The sequence below is a fragment of the Macrobrachium rosenbergii genome, chromosome 14, assembly GCF_040412425.1.
Source record: "Macrobrachium rosenbergii isolate ZJJX-2024 chromosome 14, ASM4041242v1, whole genome shotgun sequence".
Taxonomy (NCBI): Eukaryota; Metazoa; Arthropoda; class Malacostraca; order Decapoda; family Palaemonidae; genus Macrobrachium; species Macrobrachium rosenbergii.
The window spans coordinates 13,627,803-13,650,823 of NC_089754.1; the positions used below are offsets into that span (position 1 = coordinate 13,627,803).

General features: G+C 44.3%; 1 protein-coding gene across 1 annotated transcript in view; it reads left to right on the forward strand.

Moving 5' to 3' along the window:
• Vps53 (vacuolar protein sorting 53) overlaps nt 1-23,021 on the forward strand; it is a 121,009-nt gene that overhangs the window by 1,506 nt on the left and 96,482 nt on the right. The window contains exons 2-3 of the mRNA XM_067115923.1: nt 163-348; nt 8,224-8,295. Of these exons, the coding sequence (XP_066972024.1) occupies nt 163-348; nt 8,224-8,295 (258 nt within the window). The remainder of the gene's footprint in view (nt 1-162; nt 349-8,223; nt 8,296-23,021) is intronic.

Below are 23,021 nucleotides of genomic sequence, written 5' to 3' on the forward strand. Positions count from 1 at the left end.
ATATTGCATCAGAAATGGAATTGCAAATGTCATATACCAGCACAGTTTACAATACTGAGCAACTTTTTTAAAAATTTGCAAATATTTTTATACCTGGAATATTGTTGTTTCTTGACCACATTTCCATATTACAAAATTGAAGAAATTATTTAACTTTTTCAGATATTGCCTAGTGATGACCCATTTGATGCACCAGATTTCAACACAGTTGAGTACATTAATACCAGATTTCCAGCAGAGCAGTCTCTTCATCACATTGATGATGTTTTGGAAGAAATGAGATTGAGAATAACTTCAACAGATGACCAGATCAGAACTGTTGTTAGGTCATTAACTAATGTAGACCAGGTGAGTATTTTTTCAAGGTGAAAATGCTCTGTGTGTCTTGGTCATTATACTCTACAGGAATAGTGATTTACTTAACCTGAATCCATGAAATGTTCTGTATTTGTAATCACATAAATTTTGAATTATCATTAAGTAGTGAAATAAGCTATTATGAGGACAACAGGAAGAAGCAGTCCAAGCAAAGAATTTGGCAATTCTATTAGATGATGGAGTGATTTTGAACAAAAGTGTTAATCATATTTGTCTGATCACGGTCCTTTTACGATAGCCTAAATGTGCACCAGCTCATGATTCAAGCACACCCAGAACCTGAAGAACACGCTTCCCAGTTTGCCATTTTCAATTGTGGACTCCAGAGTGCCTAGTGTGTGTGTCACCTGGAGCTCACCTGTTTAGTTTGTTCCCAGAATTTTCAAATTGTCATGCTCATTACATTTTGAATTTGCCTCAGCTTTGCCATTTCACTCCTATCAGGAAAGCTAAAATTAAAGCTCACAGAAAATTCTTGTGTGTGCTCCATTACTGATACTTGTATGGAGTGTCGTGATTGGTCTCCAGACCAGTGGATGGGATTTGCTGGATAGAGGAAATCCAGGAGGGCTGCCCGTCCGTCATCGGAGGGGTATTCTCCTCCAAGGACACCGGGTAGCTCCCTGTCTCCTCACGTTGTTTCTTCCTCATGTAGGGGAGAGGTCACTCCCCGTGTTCCCCTGTTGCTTCGGCAACAAGCAGATCACGGGGGAGGGCGGAGGCAAATCAAGATCGCTCAAGGGGCTTCTTCCGTTTGGTCAGGTGGAGAGCAATCTTCCCCTGGGCAAAGGGGAAGATCGGGAAGACGTTTTAGAAGCTTAGAGACCTCTGACCTTCCCTTGGTCTTCCCGGGGAGCCATCGGTGGGGGCTTGATCTCACACCTTTGTACTTCAAAATTAGCTCCTGTCTCAACTGTTTCAGTGACTGGAACTACGGTTTCAGTCACAGAATCCAGAGGAACTTCCACTTTGGTCATGGCTCCATCTTTTGTTCACCTGGTTCCTTCAACTTCTAAGCCCCCTCTGATGTCTCCCGACACCAAGGATTTCCTAGACGAGTTGTTGAGGATATATAGGTGCGACCGCAAAAGGACATCGAAGAAAAGACCCCATTAGCACTCGTCTTCATCATCGGTGTCTTCGTCACCTGCCTTCACCTCCTCCCTTTCTTCTCCCAAGGGTCGCATTATGCGAACAGACTCGAGGAAAGAGAAGGTTGCTGCTCTCAACCGTAAGAAGGCTCTGCAGCCCTTTCACAGTATGTCCTCTTCCACGGAAGAAGGAGTGGGATCTCTCTACAGCTCTCCCTTGTCCCCAGATAGGGAAACCATGTCTCGTGTCCCCACGGACACCCGAAGCTTTTGAACCAGTGAGTGCTTGGACCAGCCACGATGCGGCTCCCACGAGCACCAAGTCCATGTATGTGGTTCCCCGACGTTCACTTACTTCCAAGGCACTGTTTCCAAACAACAAACATCTCTTATGTCTAGTGAAGAACCTGCTGCATGGGGCTCCAAGGACTTGTCCTGGAAACTCTCCCCATTACGGACCCATGTGTAACAACATCACCTGTCGTACACCGCGCCTCGGATGCTCCGACCCATCACTGAAGGGTCTTCCGCCTGAGTTCCCACAGACCTGTGTGGTTACAGTAAGTGTTCTGGGTCTCTGGACTTTGATGTGGCTGACAAAGAGAGAGTGAGTATACAGCTTGCAGGCGCTGCTCCCACACCCGCAACTCTGGTGACCCGAGATGTGGCTCCTACGAACCGTGCCATGGTTGATCGGAGGTCAGAGTCCTGTGATGGCGATGTTGACATGGAGGAGGTCCCTCACTCAATCTTCTTTGCGCATAGAGGCCTCGGCCTTGGAGAAGAACACAGCATGTCATTGGTGCAGCCCACGCTCTTGCCCAATGGTATGCGATCACTCTCCTGGGAGCGGGTCCCCCACACATTCACATGAAGAGGCATACTCTCCTTGGGATAGCTTCCAAGCATGTTCGTGTCAGTGTTTGCTCTTCCCCAGGGACGACCCCCATTCACCTTCGCATGACAGGAGCTCTCCCAGACCTGTGCATCAATTGTCACCATGGGTTGACAATCGTTCACGGCCTTCCTCTCCTGCCGGGACTTTGGCCTCCGGTAGGTTTGGGAAGGGCTAGGCCTCTCTCACCTGTTCCTTCAACCTCCTGGGGATATTATGGGAACCGTGGAATGGACAGGACTCGGATTGACAATCGGGAGTTGGTTTCCCACCTCATCCCTTTGTACACCCCCGGTTCGGTCTTAGGACCGGAACAGACTTGTGTATGGGTGTCAGAGAGAGGTCATGGAGGTTCTAATGAGGGTCTCTCACCTGCAGAGAGAATAATTCAGGAAGACCGTGACTTAGAAGGGCCAGAAGGCCCCCTCCCCAAGGACTCGGACACCCCCGAGCTGCAGAGGCACCGAGAGAAATTCCTCCCTGGCACAACCTCCTTTGCCAACCCCATGTAGAGAGGTTCCACCAGTCCATAGAGTCCCCATCCCTTCATAGTTGGAGACTATCCAGCATCTCCTGCGAGCAAGAGGCTTTTCTCATCAAACAGCATCAGAGATGTCTGGATATCTTCGGAAATCCTCTGTGGACACCGACCAAGGGAAATGGGCCATTTTCCATGGTTGGTGTCACGGAACGGGTTTCTCTCCAGTTAGAGCTAAAACTATTCAGCAGGTAGTGGACTTTCTCTCTTCCTCTTGGGAGATCTCCATGTTGATGAGAAGCTTTGAAAAGTCTGGCCCTCCCAGGGAACTCAGGTCCCCTGAGTGGGATGTGACTTTCATCCTTCAAAGCCTGACCCATGCACCTTACGAGTCCCTGCGAGTCATCAGACAGAGATCTGACCCTCAAGACTGTATTTCTGCTTGCCCTGGCATCGGCGAAGAGATTAGACAAACTCCAAGGTCTTTCTTACAATGTTAAATACTCGAGGGGATGGGGATCTGTTTTGTTCAAATTTGTCCAGGAATTCGTAGCGAATACTCAGAATCTGTCGGTCCTGACGTTAGTTTCGAGTCCTTCTCGATCCCTTCCCCAGAGGACTCTATAGGTAATGAACCAGACAAGATGCTACTTTGTCCAGTTAGAGTACTGTGGTGTTACCTTAAAAGAACTTGATAGCTCAGGCCTGGGTGTCGACGACTTTTTGTTGGCACTGGCAAGACCAAGAAAGAGGTGTCCAAGAACACAATCTCTTTCTGGCTTCATGAGATTATCAAGTAGGCATAATCAATATCAAACGAAGAGGATTCGGGTACGTTCCTGCCCAGCGCTCACAAAGTCAGGGGCATCGCTCCGTCCCTCGCATTCAAGAAAAACAGTCAGTGCATCAGGTGCTGAGAGCAGGAATGTGGTCGCATCAGACGACATCCACCTCCTTCAACCTGAGGGACATTGCCCATAGGTCCTCGGACACCTTTTCCTTGAGTCTTGTGGTGGCTGCTCAACAGGTTGTGTAGCTCATCCAGTTCCCTTAGCAGGACAGGTAGCATCTGGTCTAAGATGTACGGTTGCAGAAATGAGAGTGATTGTGTGTGACTGACCCCCCCTCCTTTCCCTTTCTCTACCTCTCCTCTTCTGATGCAGGTGAGTAGTCAGCCTTTCTATTTTTTCCATAGTCATGATCTAATAGAAGCAAGTCCTGCCCTCTCTAGCAAGGGAAGAGAGGAATTGGTAATAAAACTAACCTGTTTCTTATCTTAGCTTTTTGTCTCCGACATAGTGTTCTTCCAAGCCTTTTTCGAAGTAATGTTGCTTCTAAACCCATTACAGTATTTTGAAAAGCCCAGAAGTCTGACAGTCTAGCACACAATTGTTCCCCCGGTCAGAGGCATGGGACTACTTCCTTTGCTCGACATTACGCAACCAGGAAAAAGTCCTAGGTGAGGCAAACCTACAGTCAGTTATGAAGCTTACTCAGATCCTCCCACCATTCAGTGAGTCTTCCTATATATAGTCCTAGGGTTTGTATTCGTGTAGGAATAAATGACAAATTTGGAAGTAATTTGTATTTTTCCTAACATACAAACCTGAAGTCTTTAAATACATTCCCCACCTCTAGCCACCCCTCATTCTGTTGTCATTCTAAAACAATTTGATATCAGTTCAAACAAAAATACACCCCAAATCATCATCCCAAAACACCCTAAGTCATCTTAGATTACTATCTGCTTACAACTGTTACTCTTATGGATATATGCCCCCTAAAATGCTTATAACAGTGATTTACTAATTTTAAAATATTAATATTAATGTAAACAGCAAAATATCTATAAAATGTTTAATACAAATTAAATAAATCTTCAATACAAATTACTGTAAATAAATCTGTCTTACAGAACATTTGACAACTAATCAAGTTACCCCTGTATACATAAGCAAAGCTGTTTTCTCTTATAGTAGTGAAGTTGTCTCATTTTGTTTATATATTGGTAAAAACAATTAAAATTATCATTAATTTGCTTTTTTCCTTATGGTAACACTGTTTATTCACTAATTACAGGCAATCCCCGGTTATTGGCGAACCGGTTTTTTTGGCGGCAATTTTCAACTCTGATATGTGCCAATTTCCGCGTATCGGCGCCGATAATCGCATATTGGCACCGATACATACCTAACAGAGGCGCTGATAACCGAAAATCAGCAATTTTCAGTGCTTATCGGCCCCGATAACTACCGAAAATCGCCAGTTTCCAGTTATTGGCGATTTTTGCCTGTCGTCACATCGCCAGAACGGAACCCCTGCTGATAACCAGAGACTGCCTGTACTGTATTTTTGCATATTGTGTTCATGACTTAATACTGAATTGTATGATATACAGTAATATAATCTACAGTGTACAGTACTTACATTGTAGTAGTGTTACTTAAAAAATCTTCAAATTAGTGAAATTTCTTCCACGGAAAAGTGAATGTGTTTCACAAAAATCTGTGACAAAATGAAGCGCAAAAAAGTGAAGCACAAAAAGCAGGGTAGCACTGTATAAACATTCTGAGCCCTCTGATGAGGGTACTTCATTTATAACAGTCTTCTGAGGCTCCTAATTCTACTTCACTGAGGTCTGTGACAAGACGCTCATATTCAAATTATTTTACCTTACACAAGCAGATGAAAAATAATTTGCCTGAACTTGTACATGATTTACCTGATGATTTAGCTATGTGTATTAGCTTGTTACCCGTAGCCAGTGGCAGCAAGAACTTGCACCCAGGAATTCTAGTTCAGTTGTAGCAGCTATTGAACAGGTAGATGCACTTGCACCTGTTATTAATGCTACTTGAGGCATTCTCTCTTCTCCACACCTGCCTGTGACCCCAGAGAGCTTATTGCCTCTGCTAGTGAAAAACTAATTTGTGTATGCATATTTCACGTGCTCCAGTGATAATCCCTTGGAGAGATGAGGCTGCTGTTGAATGGTGGAGTAGATTTCAGATTACCTCAGCAGGGCAACTTACACTTTAGTAATGCATCAGATTTGATCTGTGAAGTCTGTGTTTAGAGAGGTAGCCAAGAACCCCTTGGCCTAGCCGCAGTAGCTAAACCTCTCTCCCCTGTAGGATCTGAGGGTTTTTTAATAAGTTTTGAGTTACCTACCTGTAGGACATTAGCAAATGTTGCTGGTGAGGAGCTTAAGTGCCAGGGAGGACTGTCACCTATGGAAGGAAATTCTAACCAGAAATTCTCAAGGGAAATGCTCGTAGTCATACCTCAGTAGAAGGACTTAATCTGTTCCAGTAGGCTGTCCTTTAACCGAACTGTCTATAAACTGTGAATTTTTCCCTTAAGAAATAATGGGAGTTAGATCACTGTAATGTGTTCCAGACCTCCAAAAATACAACAAACAATAGCATTTTAACTTAAATTTAAGAATCTTAGTACTGTATGGGGGAATTATACAAAAAACATAAACATTATATAGATAAAGTAAATGTAAATTTGTGGAAGGTGGTCAAGAAGTTGAAGAGAAGAGAGATGTTATTGTTTGGAAGAGAAGCAACTGTGCATCTGGGGTTGTCTCTCTTTTCTGTCTCTCTTCACATCTTTCTCTTGAGACACTGTTTGTTTCTTACTAAAAACCTGTCGAGTGATGTTTGCTTTTGCCTGCATTTTAAAATGGCCTGAAAGTTAGATAGCATTGTCATTCAGAAAGTTTATAACACATTTTGCATCTGTGTTATTTTTCAAGGAAACTTTGGCCCTCCCCCCCATGTTACCACATTTCTTTTATTAATGAACAAGGGACATCCTCCTTTCCCTCCACTGAAAAAAATTCCCCAACTATTGTCTATTCCTACTCCTTCTGGAGGTCCAGTATTTCTGTGGTGAGCTCCTCTCTTTGCTCTTAGACTAACTCCTTCAAGCCCAGGGACTACCCTAGAGACACAATATCCTCTACAACAAAGCTCAGCCTCAAGCCTTAAAAGTCCCTTACTGTTGCAGCATCTTGCCACAGTTTCCTCCAGGCACAGTTCATTGTCCTGTAAGAGACATCCCCCAGGCTTTGACTTTGAGGCTTATGTGATGGAGGATACTGAAGTAGTTCCAGAATTCTCCATGGGTCAGCTCTGTATCAGAAGTTAGTTCAAAGAGCCCCTATAATAGTGCTTTGTGCTTTGGTGTAGAGTTCCTTGAAATTAGAGATGACATGCTGGTCCATGGGCTGGATGAGAAGAGTTGTGTTAGGGGCACCCTCCACAGCATATTTAATGTATTTTACTTGCATTCCCACTGAGCAGAGTTAGCTTTCCTTCATTGGGTTGTGCCCTGGCATTAACAACTTCTTTTGGATACTGTAGGTCCTGTTTGGCATTTTCACCCAAAACAGACCTGTCTCATCACATTGAAATACTTGTTAGGGAACAGAACCTTCAGCCTTTGTATAGTGATTGAACACTTAACATACTTCTCAGCAGAATCTTTGTCAAAACTGACTACCTCCCCATTCCTCACCTCACTGCATGTACCACTTATCTTCTTGAATTTCTCAAACCACCCATGACTGTCTTTGAATTCCTGAGTGCTATCTCTATTAGCACTTATTTAGGGGTCTTTTGAAACTTCAAAAGATCGGCATTATTTTTCATTCCTTTTCACACAAAAAATGGTCACAGAAATACTCACCAGCTAACTGTTTTCATTTGTCCTAATTAACAACAATTTCTCCACTTCCTCAGTTGTCTAGCTGTTTTGTAACAGATTTCATTCCCTAAGCAACATCAGTCGCTATGATAGCCTCTATTTTTTTCATTATAGTAGAAATTGTTTGTATGGCCACCCCATACTCCTTGCCAGGTCAACCACTTGGACACCACTTTCTTGGTTTTCTATTATTTCCTTTTGAATCTCTCTCTCTCTCTCTCTCTCTCTCTCTCTCTCTCTCTCTCTCTCTCTCTCTCTCTCTCTCTCTCTCTCTCTCTCTCTCTCTCTCTCTCTCTCTCTCTCTCTCAACCTTGCTTGAATCTATACCGTAGCCTTCCTCGGAGTATGGTAAGGAATTAGTTGAAGAAAGATGAAAAAGCAAATAAGAAAAAGTCTCGGTCTCATCATTGTCAGCATTTATTATGACTACAGAAAGGAAAGCTCTAAAAGGAGGAATTATTTTATTGGTTTCAGTTACTGTGTAACATTATATATACAGTACAGTACTTTACAAGCATATGTAATGTTACACAATAACTAAAATCCAGCACAATGCTGCAAATAGAGATATACAATTTTTTTTTATTTGTCTGGTCGTGTCTTTACTAGTATTTGTGTGATGCTTAGAACATGAGTTTTACTAAAAAGATTTTTTATTCTTACAGGATGGACGTGCCTCATTGCTTAATGCCCAGGAAGCCATTGCAGAGCTGTTCACTCGTTTTCAGGATATAAAGGTGAGTGGATTCCTAATGGTTGTAGTAAAGGTTTGTTAAATTTTCATTAGGCTATTTACTTTGGAACACCTCAAGTTTTACTTAATAGACAAATCACCTGTTTTGTTTGCTTCAGTGTCTGATGAGTGCATGGAAGAGATGAGTTCATCTGAGTAGACATGCTCCCTAAGGAATTCAACATCATCCATAATGTTGGCATTCATAACGCTGCTTGATAATTGAAGTGTGCCTTGTTCTTTCTCTGGGATCGACCATGTTTGCACAGTGGAATGTCCCAGAGTAGCACATATTTCAGGTATAACATTGCTAGATATACCAGAGAAAAAAAGCTATACAACTATAGAATGCCAGAGTTACCAATCCTGGATCATCATCCTCATAGATGCTGCATGTCATTTAGAGCAGTGGAAGCCACTACCACAGGTGCTAATCCCACAGACCTCTCTCTCCCAAAATCCTCTACTCTAAGGGGTGCCACAACGGTCCTTCCTCAGCTGGCATTACTACTTCCACCTAGAACCATCATCTCCCAGCACCCTTTCCACGCCACATGTTGATTTCACGCTGGTGTTTTTGGTGCCCTTTTCTTCATTTCGGCATTATTCATCTTCATCATGTCTTCTAGCAACTGTGACGATCCTGGAAGTTGAGTATTCAATTTTTGTTGGTTTGGGACTGATTGGATAGTTTGTCTCGCTTAATAACTTACACTTTTATTCAGCCCTGAGCCGCCATGTTTATTTATATTCGTGGTTGTAATCCAACCTCTGATGTCTTCTGGCCATCTTCTGGACGCCAGAAGAATTTTTCTAATAATGCCCACCATAATAATAATGATAGTTTTTAATTTATCGCTCGCTTCTACGCCACGGAATTATTGTTGTTGTATTTAGAATAGTGGAAAGTGAGGCTCAGCCTATCCTCCTTTCTTTTCTGTTCTCAGCGCAGGTGCATTTAATTTATGTAATTATATTATTTTAATTTTGCAATTGTTATGTATTTATATAGCTTTGAGGTCTGATATGTATGGTAGTGGGGGACACATTAGCTCATCTTGACCAGTTCGACATTGTCAATCTCGTGAAGGTAGGCTAAGTCTGGCCTCAGCCTTCTCTCTTCCTATCCTGGCTTTCAAGGTCTAGGGGGGCATAGGTCATCTAGGTGGCCTTCGCTCGAAGTTACGCCAGTCTGGGTCTTTCCTATATGCAACAACACAACACAACCATTCAGTTTGATCACAACCGAGGGCTTGGTTCGGGTGCTATGCTCCTTTCCTCGTCACGGTTCACTGTGTGACCCAGCCTACCTGACCAGGTGTTCACTGGGCAGTGAAGAAGCTATAGATATTATCTACTCCGCCTTCACGTGTTTTCTTCACTCCTTATTTATCGGTCTATTGTCTATTCATGGCTTCTCCTTTGGGGCATTCGAGCAATGCCTATTTTGCTCTTTGGTTGAGATGACGCCGTGGAGGGTAATGGCACCCTGACCTGTAGTAGTCGCCAGCGTTTTTCACTGCCCCCATCTCGCTGTTCCGCCATTCCGTTCGCGCTATCATAGCTCGTTTAGTTCCCATAAGAACAAGAAATGGCGCCGCTGCCTTCCCCTTTGCGGCAGAATTCATGAGACGCCAGGCTGAATATTATTCTAGCCATTATATTTCCGAACTACGCTCCGTGAGATCAGTCCGAATCTCGTTCGTGGAACTAGCTCGTTTTCCACCACCGGTTGTTGTTTTCAGAGGTTGAATTGAGACGTGACGCCGCGTCAGAATTGTTCGGTGCATCGGCATTTCCGTGTCTTACCTCCTGCAGTTGATTGTACCGAACGCCCACAGAATTTAAGAAAACAACTCAGATCTCAACTCCAGTGGAAGGAAAATTATTAACAAGTTTACTAGTTAGTTATTCCCACTGCCGAACCTGTTCCGCATCACTTTTTTGATACTGTATCAATTTTCATGGTGGTTCATTGTCAGGAAGCCGGCTGTAAATGCCGACTATGCAATCCAGCTGGTAGTATGCAGGTCTCATGCCAGCTGTAGCCGAGGTGGAGATCATCCTATTCCGGCATCCTGATGGTTGTGATGTATGCTACGCCTCTTTTTTACCAAGACGTGATTGATGATTCGTACGCAACTCTTTGTTAGTATACATTTATGAATATTTTAGACGAATTTGTTCGTCGGACTATACGACAGAAGTTAGTTTTCACGCCACTTCTATATTGACATTGTATCCTGTTATAGGTCCTCTATTCCGCCATAATCTTCATCTCTTTCTACCCTTAAGATTTTGGGGTCGGGGGCTTCAGTCGCAACGTGCTGGTCAGGGACGTCCGTATGTGCTGGCAGAGGACATATGGCTATCATTTACCCCATGGCTAGGTCCTGTAGCTCCTGGCGGCTTTGTTCTGATTAACAAGATTAGGCTGAGACTCAAGCCACGCTGAAGACCAGCAAGAACTGTGTGGAGGAAGTGGCTTATAGCAGCCAATATCAACATTCACGTCTAACCAATGGCCATCGATCCGAGGAGAAGTGTAGGATGTAAGTGGGCAGGTAGGCGCAAACGTTCGTGCTTTCACTCCTCTACCGCTTCGCCTTTCCTCCTTCAAGGATTCTCTGCGTCTTCTCCACCCTTGGGGCCTGCTCGGGTCGGTGATCCCAAGGTGAAGTCCTGGGCTAAGACAAAGACGTTACCTAAATTGTCTAAACCCCGAAGATCCCCAAGTGCTCTAGTTCTGTGTTGTCGTTGGCTCCCAAACCTTCACTTCAGAAGCTGCCCTCCTAAGGGGTCAGATCTGGGCTGCCAAAGCTAAGAAATCTGACTTGACCCTGAGGCCCACTAAAGTGACAGGCAGATATCTTAATGCAGAAGATATCTGCTATGATTCACAATTTGAACAATGTCTCAGATCTCGCTCAAGTCTGGAGACATCCGCAGACTAGTACAGTCTCTGGCTCAGAGATTGAAGACCCAAGAAGAGTCGCTGTCAACCGCCAATACCGGTCCGTACAGCCACGCAGTTGGCTCTATTCGGACTCCTCTAAGCTTCCAGCATTTGAGGACTGCAATCCTGGCGCTCTTGGCCTTCAATGCCCCTTGCCAATGGTAAATTAACCATTAAAGGTTGTGGCACCTGGGTCTTGTGGAAGACTACGTAGTTCTTTTTCCGCGATCTTGTTTTTCCTTTCCCAGGATATGCCTGGTTTGTCGGAAGAAGTTTCAGTGGAGGGAAGACAAGGTCTTAGGAGACGGTGATCTTCCCCAGGGACCAGGCACAGTCCGCATGGGTCAGAATTTTGTCAGACTGGGAGTGTACTAACACTAAGTTAACTCCTCATAAGGGGCGGTATACGATGTTTGTTGTCCATGAGGACATTCCCACCCCTGTACTTCCAAGATAGCTGAATTGACTTTACAGGCCGATAGAGGAGAAGCTAATGCCTCAGGGAGCTGGGTGGAGACGGACCTCATATCTCAGCTCTTCCGGGGATCTGGATTGTTGGGTTAGCTCCTGAAACCTTTACGGTAGGTAAACTGATCCGGAGGCGTTTGATCTATTCAGTGAGCAGTTGCCCAGGATTCCGACCTTGATCAAGGCGTGAATTGATGCCAGATGCCGCCTCAGTAGAAGTCCATCAACCCGCCACCTCGGGCGGAGTTGACATCGCCGTTTATGGGCGACGAACTCTCTATTCCGGATTCTGACCAAATCACTCTGTCTACGTTTAGAAAGTGATTTGTATGACTTTGTGGTGGCAAGACGAACTGTGCTTGCTGACGCCCATCCGACATGAGCCAAACAGGTCTATTGTTCTCCATCTGGGGAATTCAACCTCTTTCCTGATGACCTAGTCAACAATGTCACTGCGAGGCTTCCAGGCCAACCAGAATCTCCGGATTCTGTTGGGGACTTCTCTTTAAGAGGAAGTCTTCTTGAGTCTTCGGGCCTCAGCTCAAGGGAAGGAAGGCAAGTGAGGCTGCATGAGGTACCATCCAGATTGCTCCCCAGACTCCAGACAGTTGTCCAGGCAGTTCCTGCTCTCAAGTTGCCCAACCTTCTACCTCCAAAAGGGCAACCTCAATATGTCCTACTGAATCAGCCAGCCACCACTCTGCTGGCTCAGCTGCCCACGAAGGCCCCCAGTTCAACCCCCACCTTTGAAGTCGAGGTTCAAAGCCTGTGATACCGCCAGTCCAGGGGCGGTAGAGGTTTAGGCGATTCCACAGGCGGATCCAGAGCTCAGCCCAGAGGCAGAGGCTCAAGAGGAGGCAGAGATAATAAGCCCTCAAACCAATGAGCCTCCAGGCGTGTGAGTTTATATTCTCCACAGGGACCATTGACCTTCAGTCCATGGGCCCACAGCATTGTCTCAGCGGGTCTTAGGTGGAGTTGATAGGAAGTGGCCTCCACTCAGTCAGATTCTACTGTGACCCTAACACCGTGATCTGCTAGGATTATGCAAAAGACCTTCTAAAGAAGGCAATAAAGAAAGTCAGGCATCTAAATTTCATGGACGTTTGTTCAGCGTACAAAGAAAGACTCACAGACAAAGAAGAGTGATATCAACTATCAACTCAATTTTATATTCAATGCCACAAGTTCCGTGATGTTGACCTCGCCTCAGGTGCAGACTCATTTCCCATGGGCCGTGGGACTACCCTCATAGACTCATAGACGATATTATCATGTCCCGATGGCGAGAAACTTCTCCTTACCTAGGATTCAGGCTAGGCAACAGGCTTACCTTCAGCAGGTCAAGCCGTCCAAATATAGCACCTGGTGATCTCACCAAACTAGAGAAACTGTGGTTCAGAACTACTGTCCAAGGCATCATGCTCGTGGCTTGACGACGATTACATTATGGCCCTCAACGATACCGAAGTGCCGGAGGCTACCAGAAAGGTTATCCAGTTTCAGAGTATCTAGGTTTTCACATAAATGCAAATAGCCCGTTCGATTCGTATCCCAGTTTCAGTGGCTGGGGATCCAGTGGGATCTAAACACCCACAAACTTTCGATTCCGCCAGTAAAATGCAAAGAGATAGCCAAAGCAACGAGACAGTTTCTCAAGTGCAAACGAGCCTCTCGTCGCACTCAAGAAAGAATCTTAGGTTCTCTTCAGTTTGCATCAATAACAGATCTACTTCTCAAAGCAAAACTGAAGGACATAAATCGAGTGTGGTGGAGTCGAGCCAATTACAATCTCAGGGACAAAGTCTCCCTCATACCTCCAATCTTAAAGAAAGACTCCACCTGGACAACAGCCAAAAGTCTTTCCAACACCTCTACATTTCCTCCACCAAAGCTCTGATCATTCACACGGATGCATCTCTGTCCCGGGATGGGGAGTGTTACTCACAATACAAAAAGTTCAGGAACTTGGTCGACCTTTTCACACATTTCCATATCAATATTCTAGAGGCGTTGGCGGTTTTCCTGACTCTTGAAACGCTACGACCAAATAAAATGATACATATCAGATTAGTCCTGGATAGTGCAAGGATAGTTCACGTTCGAACAGGGAGGTTCCAAATCGTCACGTGAAACCATGCAATGATAGCAATCTTTCATTAGCAATGAAAATCATTGGCACCCGTCCACCACGCATCTGTCGGGAGTAAGAAACGTGATCACAGATCTCTGTCGTAAGAACGACCGCTTGGAACTGTGAATGGTCTCTGACAAGAAATCCTTCAACTGGATTTGCCAACAAATTCCGGGACTACAGGTGGACCTGTTTGCTACGGAATCAAATCACAAACTGCCCTGTTATATAGCTCCGAACCTGGACCCTCGGGCCTACGCCACAGATGCAATGTCAGTAGACTGGAACAAATGGCAGAAGGTACTGTTCCTACCAGTAAATCTTCTGTTGAAGTTCTACAATAAACTCAGGTCATTCAAAGGTCGTGATACTCCCAGTAGCCCCTGCGGTCGGGAAGAGCAACTGGTTTCCTCTTCTATTAGAGTTGAAAATCAGAGCCAAACAGATTCCTCATCCAAAGTTAACCCAAAGTACAAACTCAGACTGTGTCAGCTTCCTCAGAATGCTGAATGCCTCTAACTTTATGAATTTCATGAAGTTCACGCAACAGCAAAGCAACGCTAATATTGATCTTTGAACACAATGTTTCTAGAATCAGATAAGAGAGAATCTACTGGTCAGTATGATTCGCAGGCAAGAAAATCTGCCAACTTTCTAAAAGAATCAGACGCTCATACAATGAGTACCAATCTCACAATCTCATTTTTAAGGCCCTTTTTGATAAAGGTCAGCTGCTAGTGCTATTACGCCACTAAATCACTAAAGAAAATATTTCAATTGATTTAACATTAACTTAACAGATTCGTATTTTTCCCCATTCCTAAAGCTTGTGCTCGCTCTTAGACCAACAACCCATCCTAAACGTAAGTTTCTTTGTTTTTAAACAGATTTATCATGTTAGCTTCAGGACACTAACAATGAATCTTGCCTTATTTGACTCTCTAGGAAGATTGTTTTTAATTAGCCTGGCTTCAGGAGCTAGAATCTCTGAACTTCAGCCCTTTCTAGAGAGTCGAATCATGTGATTTCTCCGCCAGAGGTTCTACTTTCTCCGACCAAACCTTTTAGCCAAGAACTGTAAGATCCCCAAAATAGGTGGCCTCTGGAGATCATACCTCTTCCGGAAGATCCTTCCTTATGTCCGGTAGTTAATTGCAAGCTTACCTGATAGGACTTCTCAAAGATTCTCAGGTCCCCTTTTTTTGTTAGAGGAGAATGGTGGAACCATCTCCGGAATGGCATTAGACACAATCTTTTTATTTTATTAAACAAGCCAACCCAGATTCAGTTCCCAGGTCCACGATATCCTGCTGTAGCCACCTCTGTTAATTACTTAACATAAGAATCTTTGATGAAATTAAGAAATACGTGGCTAAAATTCCAAGAGTTTTTAAACATCACTACCTTTAAGTCCTTAGAGGTTTAAATTTTCTGCTGTCGCTTGCAGGAACATTGTTTCTCCAGAGTCAGCTTAGTATTATGTTATTTAAGTTGTAATTTGTGATTTAGTTTGCTTGCCCTACCTATTGGTATACCTCTCACCTACATGCCTCGCTTGTATTCCCTGCCTTTCTACCTTGTTGACTGGGTTTGGGTTGCTTCACAAACCACTCCTGTCTTTGTTCATACCATCTTTGTTCAATTTTTCACCACTATTTGTTAATTTAGGTGATGGTTTTTAGTTAGATTGTCGTACAATATTCAAGCTACTTTGTTTTATATACTTTTACTTAACATATTCAGTTTTAAATAATATGTTATATTAATTGATAAAAGCATATTCAAAAATAATTTTATTTTTCCTTAGTAAAATTCTTTAATTTTGATGATTTGACCTTTATATTTAATGTTTATTTGGCCAGTTCTCTGTTATTAGGTTCACTGGTCGAGACAGGTCATCCCCAGAAGAGGATTTGACAAAGGAAAAATCTATTTCTGGGTGAAGACCTGTGTCGCCTGTAAAGTGAACCCTTCCTTTTTTCCCACCCTCGAAGGCAGCTTAAAAGTATTTCGGGATGATGGGTTCTGTGAAGTAGTAGAAGAAAGGAGAAGGACCACAACGCACCCCCCTTAGGTAGAGGGATTTTGGGAGAGGAGAGTGTCTATTGGGATTAAGCACCTGTAGTGGCTTCCACTCACTCCTAGATGACATACACTGGTATCTCATGAGGATGACGATCCAGAGGTAACTCTGGCATTCAAGTATAGTTGTATAGCTTTTTCTCTGGTATATTTAGCAATTTATACTCTAGAAATGTGTACATATGGGACATTTCATCAAGCGACACAGGTCTTCACTCCAGAAATAGATTTTTCCTTTGTCAAAAATCCTTTTTTTACTTGATATTCCTCATCCTTTTAAAGTAGATTGGTGATTACAGCATTATTTTTGTGATAAGATGTTATTGTAGGTCATAATTATTGGATACAGGCTTGTAAATTAGTTGCATAGCGAAGTTGATTTTTATATTTAGTGTTTGATAGCCTGCAAAGTTGAAATTTTCTTGTTAATTCACCCACTGAAATAAGTTTATGAAAGTAAAGTTTACTAGAAGTGCTTCCATTATTACATTAACCCACTTATATTTCGTTTTTTTCATCAACTTGATAAAGCTTTCCGGTGTGTAGATAATCAGTAAATAAATTTTTTTAGTTTGACTTTAATCAGAAAGTACTAGAGGATATGACTTTAATCAGAAAGTACTAGAGGATATGACTTTAATCAGAAAGTACTAGAGGATATGTATGGAAGAGTACTAGAGGATATGACTTTAATCAGAAAGTACTAGAGGATATGTATGGAAGAGTGATCACCAGCTTCTCTTGTGTATTTTAAACCCTGTGGAATAAGTTGTGTAAGATATAGCTTTCCAGCACTACTGTCGGTGTAGGTGACTAGTCCCCACCCACTTTCGTGATACAAGAGGAGCGACTTCAACAGCGTGATTCAATTGTTTTTCTGCCAGTTGTGAGCAGTCGGCTTAAATTTTGGCTTTCGTTGCTTTTCCTTTTGAGATTTTTTTGGGTGAAGTACTGGTAGCCCACAGCTTTTGTATTTATGTTAGGTTCTCTCTTAGTGAGACCATTAATTTTCAATTTAGGATCCTTTTTCCTCAATTTGACTTACATTATAACTCAATTGTTGAATTCTTAGACTTAGCCTTCAGCAAAGGCTGCAATACTAGGCTCGCTCAAGAGAAATATGACTCTATGTGCATAGAATGTAGGGGACAAGAGTGTTCAGTTGATCGAACATATGATGAATGTTCAGAGTGGGATGCTAGAAAATGAGACGTTTTGGGGTCTCATTAGCGAAATTAGACAGAGACAGGAAACATAAGGTGTCCACTAGAGCCGAAAAACAGACAGTAAATAGCAAGACCGTAGTTAGTTCTGCTGATAACGATATTCCTGCTTCACCTTTACTTGCTCCCGCTGTGTCATCTGTTCCCAGTTCTCCAACTATTCAGCCTACTCCTTTACCCGGCTCCCTTGCTTCCAAACCCAACCCCCTTGCCAGTCTCGAGTCCAAACTAGCATGTAATTTTGATGTCAAAATGGGATTAATTGTGGATACTGTGACCATGTTGGGTGCTTCAGTGTGTGTCCTTATGGGCAAAGTGGAAAAAAGTGCTAGTGTTAGTGAAGTGTCAGTGGAGGTGGTGGCTGCTCATCTCTCTGACACTCCTAGGCAAAGGTCATCCGCGTACTCCCTGCACCTGGGAGCAGTCATACCAGAGGCCCAAGGAAGGTCGGTGGGGTCTGACCACAGGCAGTCGTCACCTCAGTTGGACCTGTTACAACTTTCCAGGTCACAGGAAAGGATAGCTGTTGGAAAGGCATCCAAACAGAAGTGAGTAGGCTGTCCTCGAGTTCCGAGGCTTCCAGCTGGCGGTTTAGTGGAGAATCGCAGCCACTGAAAAGGCCCGCAGCAGACACAGTCCGCTCCCCTCCAGTGCCTTACAAGAAATTTATGGATCCCCTGCAGCAGCCCTCTTGTAGTTTCTGGGATTCCCCAGAACGCTTTTCTAAAGTGTATCCTGTGCGTGAGCCCAAGCGTTCGTCTGCTTTGAGACACTCCTCATTGTCTCACGAGCGCCCAGTAGTGCCTGAGATTCCAAGAGCAACTAATCTCCCAGCAACGCCCGGATGCTCAGTAGTTCCCAAGCGCCCATTAGCGCTCGAGCACCCATTAGCACCCAAGCGCCCATTAGTGCCTGTTCCTCCAGTTACACCTGAGTGCCCATCGTCACACAAGTGCCCCTCAGTACCCGAGCGCCCTTCAATATCGGAACGCCCTTCAGCGCCCAAGACTTCAGCTCAGACGCCTTCTTCAGACACAATGGACCCATCACTAGCTCCCATTCAGTATCAGCTGGCAGACATCTTAAATTTGCTCAAGAGAGGGCCTTCTTCTTTGGCCTAAGCCCCTCAAGATTTGCCTATATCCCCTGTTTTGTCAGAGGATGAAGTTGAAGTTGGTGAAGTGGATCAGGGCTCCCCTCCAACAGCTTATGTAGCTTTATTGACATACTTGCTACAGAACTTTCCAGGATTCTTCTTGCCTCTGGCCCTGACCTCCCCAGCTTCAACATTTTTCATCAGTGATAAGTCTTCTGACTTCCAGGTTACAGAAGATGGTGCTTTCATCTTCTGCTAGGAAGGTCTCTCAGAGAAGAGAGAGCAGGGGAAGTCTTCCTTCAGCTATCCTCCCTCTTGTTTTGTGCTCTGGAGGTATTCTTCATACTAGACTGGAGAAGCTCCTTCACTGGGAGTGGCTGCCTCCTCCCAGGGTGACTTCTCAGGACTTATTGACTTGTCTAGGAGGTCAGCCTTCGCCACTGCTAAGGTGATGTTCTCCCCTACAGAACTCGACCACCTTTTGAAGATCTTGTTTAGGATTTTTGAAGTTTTAAACTCTTTAGACTGGTCGGTGTGGCCCCTCAGCCCACAAGATTAAGAATTGCTCTTCGTTTCCAAACGAAGTTGCATCAGATTGGCTGAATGTCCTGTTGTGCACAGGTAGGGGCATCAGAGATGGCCCTCAGGAGTTAGCCTCTCTCTGCGCAATGGGAGTTTTGAAGAAGAGAGAGCTCTGGTGCTTGTTCACTACGAAGAGTGTCACGGCTTCCCAGAAGTCTGCCCTTGTATTCTCCTCTCGACCACCAGCACCTCTTCCCTCAGTCTACAGTCAGCGGCATTTCTTCGGAATTTCAGAGGAAAAGTACACAGGACCTTTAGCTCGCTCATTTAGATGTCCCAGGGAATCTCCGTCAACAAGTACCAGGACCCATTCTCCACTTCAGCCTCTGCCCTTTCGAGGTGGCAGAACCAGAGCCCAGTCTAGGCCTAGGACAAACTGGCGCTTCTTGTCCCGACCTTTTAAGGAGCCCTCTTCCAAGCCCGCTGCTCGGAAGTGAGAATCCTTTCCTCAATGCACCGGTAGGAGTCAGGCTCCTACATTACTGGGAGAGGTGGAGCACAAGAGGAGTGGAGGAGTGGATTGTGTCAGTGCTGAACCAGGGCTACTCTATTCCATTCAGGGAGACGCCCCCATTAGTCAACACGCCTATCATGTTGACCACTTACTCGGTAGGATCCGAGAAGTATTCAGTCCTCTCCAATGAAGTGTTAGCCCTCCTCGAGAAGACAGCCCTCGAGAAAGTCGAAGAAACCCAGTCAAACAATTTTTACAACCATCTCTTCTTAGTCCCTAAGGCATCAGGGGGTTGGAGGCCAGTACTGGGCATCAGCACCTTGAATTTTTTTTGTTGAAAAGACAAAATTCAAGATGGAAACAAGTCACTCTGTCATGTCATCCATTCACCGGGGCAACTGGATGACTACTATAGACATGCAAGATACCTATTTCCACAGTCCTATACATCTGGAATCCAGAAAATATCTGCGTTTTGTGTTTCACAATATACTGCAGTTTTGGGCCATGCTAGTGTTCACCCAAGTCCTTGCTCCATTCTCCAAAGTGGCTCCATCTGATGGGGATAAACATCTCCCTCTTCTTAGATGATTGGCTCCTTCGATCGCTGTCAAAGGAGAGGTGCATGGAGGACCTTCAGAAGACCCTTCATTTATCACAAGAGTTGGGTCTGCTAATCAACCTTCAGAAGTCCCAGCTGGTTCCATCACAGATGATTCTTTGTTTTCTTTTCGCCTTGAACTTGGGTGTCGAGTTGTAAGGGGAGCCTTGGGGTACTGTGTGCCTGGAGACCCACCAGTCTTAGTTTTCATGGGAGGGTGTGTTTTTATATTTTGTGGTGTAGGTGATGTTCATGTTCATTGATTCTGGTTATTTGGTTGGTCAGTATGTGCCCAGGGCAGGGGCAACTGGCTTCTTGTATACTTTGTTAGTCACCGGGTTCATCCCCTGCTGCAAAGTACCCACCAATGTAGAGGTGCGTCTGGCCAACTCACCACACCCTACATGGTTAAGATGAGTGCCGACCAGAGGCAGTATCTACCTGCAGCAGTTCTCTTACCAGGTAAGGAACAACAAGCTTTGTACCAATGGTAATATTGCTGTCCTCTAACTCATTATCATCCATAATGTTTTGGGATAGTTACAGACAGTCCCCAGTTATCGGTGGGGTTCCGTTTCTGAGAGTGTGATGATAACTGAAAATCGCTGCTAACCGAATATCGGTGATTTCGGCGCTATTTCGGCAATTTTCGTGGGTTATCAGCACCAATAAGCTCCGATTTTCAGTTATCGGCGCCTCTGTTAGGTATGTATCGGTGCCAATACCCAATTATCAGCGCCGATAAGAGGAAATTGGCAATTTTCGGCGCTGAAAATTGCCGATTTTCGTTGCTAGACAAGCGCCATAAAACCGAATCGCTGTTAACCGGAGACTGCCTGTAATCCATGTATCCCACCTCCATGTCAATTTGGGATTCAGCATTGTAATTACTTGGTAAGTTACATATATAAAAATGACATTTTATGATAAAATAAAGCTTTATATAAGTAACTTACCAAGTAATTACATAGCTAACAGTTTCTATTAACCGGCAGCTAAAATTTGAAATCCATGGTAGTGATTCTTTTGTTTACATTGCAGTGTGGGTAACTGACCCCTCCCACTTTTGGGAAATGAAAGAACAACTGAGCACAGGCCTTCAATATGTTTCTGCCGGCTTACAACAATGGTTGTGAGCAGCAGCTAGTTTTGAAATTCTTGGACTTTACTATATATGGTTTTTGACTGTTTGATGAAGTATTTTGCTTTTGGTAGCCTCTCGGCAATTTAGATATTTAGGTTTTCTTGTAATAACTTGATTGTGACTAATATTTAGTTGGACTTTTTTGACTGTTTGACTTGTATCTGTCCGACACAAGTTTGAAAGTAGTGTTCGTTATTACAGTGAAGGCTACAGTACGAGAATTACATCAGCGAAGTATGGTTCCCATATTAGGTGTACATCTCGCAGGGGTCAAGTATGTTCAGTTGATTTGTTTTGTGCTGAATTTAGTGACTGGGATAGTAAAAAATGGAAGACTTTGAATTCTCATTTGACTAAGTTGGAGAAGGATAGAAAGAGAAAAGCGACAGCTTGGAATGACAAAAGTTTAGCTAGTCAGGATTCAGCTAAATCTTGTGTAGATTTACCAGTTCTACCTCTTTCGGCTTTGTCTCCTATTACTAGTCCTGCTTCTGTTCGACCTGTTCCTTTACCCAACTCCCCTACTCTGAACCCAATGCCATTGCCATCCATGAACATAAATTTAATCATAAATTTGATATGTTGGTGAGTACTGTGGCCAGATAGGTCCATCTGTCCGTTCCTTTATGGAAATAAAAGAGGAACAAGTGAAAGTGCAGTGTTGGTGGAGGAACTGGCTACCCGGCCCGCCATGTCTCCTTGACAAAGGTCACAGGCATACTCCCCTGCACCAGGGAGAAGCTATACCAGAAGCCAAAGGGAGGTCGGTGGGGTCTGTCCTGGGTAGTTGGCCCCTCAGTTGCACCTGGCGCCAGTTTCCCAGGATGCATCAGATAGTCAGTGGGAAGGTTTCTTCCATGGTGTACATAACCTTTCCTGTAGTTCAGATGCTTCCAGCCCCGAACAGAGGCACAAGTGGCGCAGCAGTGATAAATCAAGACCGTTGAAAATGTCTGCAGTTGATGGGTTTTGCACCCCTCAGGTGCCAGTGAAAAGAGTTAAGGAGGCAGTGCCTTCCTGTAGTTTCTGGGATAGTCCAGAAAAGTTCTCCCAAGTGTTGGTTCCAAGAACTACTGTATATCTAAGAGTCATCGTTCTTTTACATCAGTGCACTTCTCAACAGAAGAACCTCCTTTGGCCCCTGATCGGCCAGTAGTCGATGAGTGCTTATTGGCGCCAAAGTGCTTAGGGTCCTCTAGTAGTGCAATCACTTTCGAGCGTTGTCTTGCACCCGAGTTCTTTTCAAGCGACAAGTGCCCAGTTGCTCCTGAATGTAAGCGGTTTCAGAGCTTCCAGTAGCATGCAAGCGCTTAGTAGCTGCCAAGCAGCCAGTTGCACCCTCTCGTACATATTTGTTTGTACATTTTGTACATTCTTCTAGACGTTTGACTTCCAGGCCTGAGTTTGTGGCGCCATCCCCCTTGCAACGAATGATGACAACTTCAGATGTGGATCCATTGCTTGCACCTATACAGCGATGCCTAAATGATTTTTAGGCATTTTAAAGAGACCTTCGAACCCTTCTTCGTCTAAGAACTTGTCTTTTTTTGCCTGTATCTGCAACAGATGAGGAAGGTGACAAAGATGAAGAAGCAGAATCCCTTGTTCATCTTATGCATCGCTGCTTAATTTTATGTTTCGAAGTTTCCTCTCTTTTTTTTCTCTCCTGCTGCAGCTGCTTCTCCAGCGTCCACCTTTCAGATGAGTAATGTCACAATTGAATCATCAAGACTACGTAATATGGTACTTTCGACTTTGGCCAAGAAAGCACATAATGAGGTCGAGGCCTGGCTCACTGGTAAGAGAGAACAAGGAAAATACAATTTTAGTTACCCTTCTTCCCATCTTCTGAAGAGATATTCATATTATGTGACTTCCTTCCTTGGGGGCGGCTGCCTTCTCCCAAGGGGACTTCTCAGGCCTCATTGATTCAGTCCGTAGGTCAGCTTTTTCTGCCACCAGAGTTATGTTCTCTTCAGCGGAGGTAGAT